This window comes from Oratosquilla oratoria, chromosome 32, assembly GCF_046742065.1.
Source record: "Oratosquilla oratoria isolate Oo_2021 chromosome 32, ASM4674206v1, whole genome shotgun sequence".
In the NCBI taxonomy this organism is placed as follows: Eukaryota; Metazoa; Arthropoda; class Malacostraca; order Stomatopoda; family Squillidae; genus Oratosquilla; species Oratosquilla oratoria.
In genome coordinates, this window is record NC_134808.1 from 48,288,021 (window position 1) to 48,290,520 (window position 2,500).

The following is a 2,500-nucleotide window of genomic DNA, read 5'->3' on the forward strand; positions in this document are numbered from 1 at the left end:
TTGTTAATGAGTAGTAGCTTATCATGAACTACGATTTGTATTACTTTGTGTCATTTCTCACAAAATGTATATAAACATCATCTCTCCCTTTCTTTATTTACACAAAGACAATAAAACTCAGTGGATTTAGGTTGTTGAACCTTTCAACATTTGGGAAACACAAGAAATATGTATATTCGCAAGTTCAGACAACCTTACCTTAACCTCTGCTCACACAACACGGACAGCAGAGAATTATTCATCTACCAAAAATTGATTTATCAAAAAATCTATCAACCAACCCGAAGAATGTTGCCGGTTAGACTGGGGTCGCGGATATTCTCCAAGAGAATTGGGATAAATTTATAATTACATGCATACATATGTGTGTGTGCATGTGTGTGTGTGTGTGTGTGTGTGTGTGTGTGTGTGTGTGTGTGTGTGTGTGTGTGTGTGTGTGTGTGTGTGTGTGTGTGTGTGTGTGTGTGTGTGCGTGCGTGTGTGTGTGTGTGTGCGTGTGTGTATGTGTGTGTGTGTGTGTATGTGTCGTATGTAGTCATTCATTTTAATAACCACACCTACATACATGTATGCATTAACTCATTAATATCTCAATTTCAATTCAAACGCATTCTACAATGCGAAGTATGTACCTCCCCCACCCCCCAAAAAATAGTAGTAATCGTCCTTTGTGTCAATTTGCATACGGTATTATCTATTCCTCCACCCATCAAACTTAACACGATGACACTTCACATATGTATATATAAATAGGATCCCAGCATCCATCCAAAGTGCAGAAATAAATAGATAAAATCAATAATACGACATTGCCCATCAGAAGTCTACCCTCTACCCATGCTCACCTCATACAGTCACCAGATGCCACTACGATAGCCACAAACACACAGACACACAAGCGGGTCTAATGACGTCACGGCGCAACTGATGACGTCACGGCGGTGGCAATATACGATGCCATGGGGGCTTACCTCTTTTGACCGCTGACTGCGTGCGGGCAGTGTCGATCTGGGCCTGAAGGATCGTCACGCCGGGAACGACGATGGCCGGGAGTGTCCGGCTGCGTACTAACGGGGGACGGCTTGACGTCACCCCCCCTCCTTCCTTCACCGAACTGTAGGAGAGATCAAGAAAAAGGAAACGATCAATACAAAGGATTACAAAGGCGGAGCATGCCGACAGGAGACCTTTTGGTCCATATCTAGGTCGGATGCGAAAAAAAAAACTATAACAATGTAAATAACAAATAAAATACATAAATAAATGCATAGGTATAGTTAAATAATAAACAAACAGGTAAAAGAAAAAGTAGGATTAAAACACCGCAATTAGAAATATTGAACAAAAATTGTTGGAAGTGTAATCACCCCCGCCTTCTTCCTTCACCGAACTGTAGAAGAGATCAAGAAAAAGGGAATGATCGATAAAACATCATAAAAAAAAGTAAGATTAAAACACCACAATTAGAAATATTGAATAAAAATTGGGAAGTGCAATCACCCCCGCCTCTTTTCTTCACCGAACTGTATAAGAGATCAAGAAAAAGAAAATAATCAATAAAACATCATACAAGGAATATGGGATAAAGTTGGATAAAATGCCATAACTAAAGATAGTGGATAAAGAAAGATAATAAGAAAATAATTAATAAAACATCATGCAGGGAAAAAATATGATAAAATGCCATAATTAAAGATATTGGATAAAATAGAAGTGTAATCACCCCCTTCTTACTTCATTGAACTGTAGAAGAGATCAGGAAAAAGAAAATAATCAATAAAACATCATAAAAAAGTAAGATAAAACACCATAATTAGAAATACTGGATAAAAATTGGGAAGTGTAAAGTAATCACCCCACCTCCTTCCTTCACCAAACTACAGAAAGAATAAAAAAAAAGAAAATAATCAATATAACATCACAAAAGATAAAAAATAGAATAAAATAGGATAAAGTGCCATAACTGAAGGTATTGGATAAAGAAATATAAAGAAAGAAAACGACGAATAAAACATCACAAAAGGGAAAAAATACGATAAAATGGGATAACATACCATAACTAAAGACATTGCATAGAATATGAGCACTACAATCACAGAGAAATGCTTAATAGAAGCAGAAACGCAATTATCCCTTGAGTTTAACAAGGACCTTCCCATATCTGCCCATCCCCCTCCCCTCCCACTCCCCCTCCTCCTCCCCTCCTCCTCCCACATACCTCCCCCCTCCCCTCTCCCCCTTCCCCTTCACCTCCCCTCCTCCTCCTCCCTCCTTCCCCCCCTCTTCCCAAGGGACCATTAGACACAAAATCTGACATACACAAGAGAGTGTGGGAGTGAGAGTGGGGAGTGCGAGAAAGTGAGAGTGGGAGTGAGAGTGAGAATGAGAGAGTGAAAGAGTGAGAGTGAAAGAGTGAGTGAGAGTGAGTGAGCGATAGAGAATAAATGTGAGAATGAGAGTGAGTGCGAGAAAGTGAGAGTGGGAGTGAGAGTGAGAATGA

The 2,500-nt window shown here is 39.5% G+C and overlaps 1 protein-coding gene across 1 annotated transcript in view; it reads right to left on the minus strand.

Moving 5' to 3' along the window:
• Window positions 1-2,500, minus strand: part of LOC143017595 (uncharacterized) — a 196,577-nt gene that overhangs the window by 158,451 nt on the left and 35,626 nt on the right. The window contains exon 3 of the mRNA XM_076172381.1: window positions 972-1,114. Coding sequence (XP_076028496.1) covers window positions 972-1,114 — 143 coding nt within the window. The remainder of the gene's footprint in view (window positions 1-971; window positions 1,115-2,500) is intronic.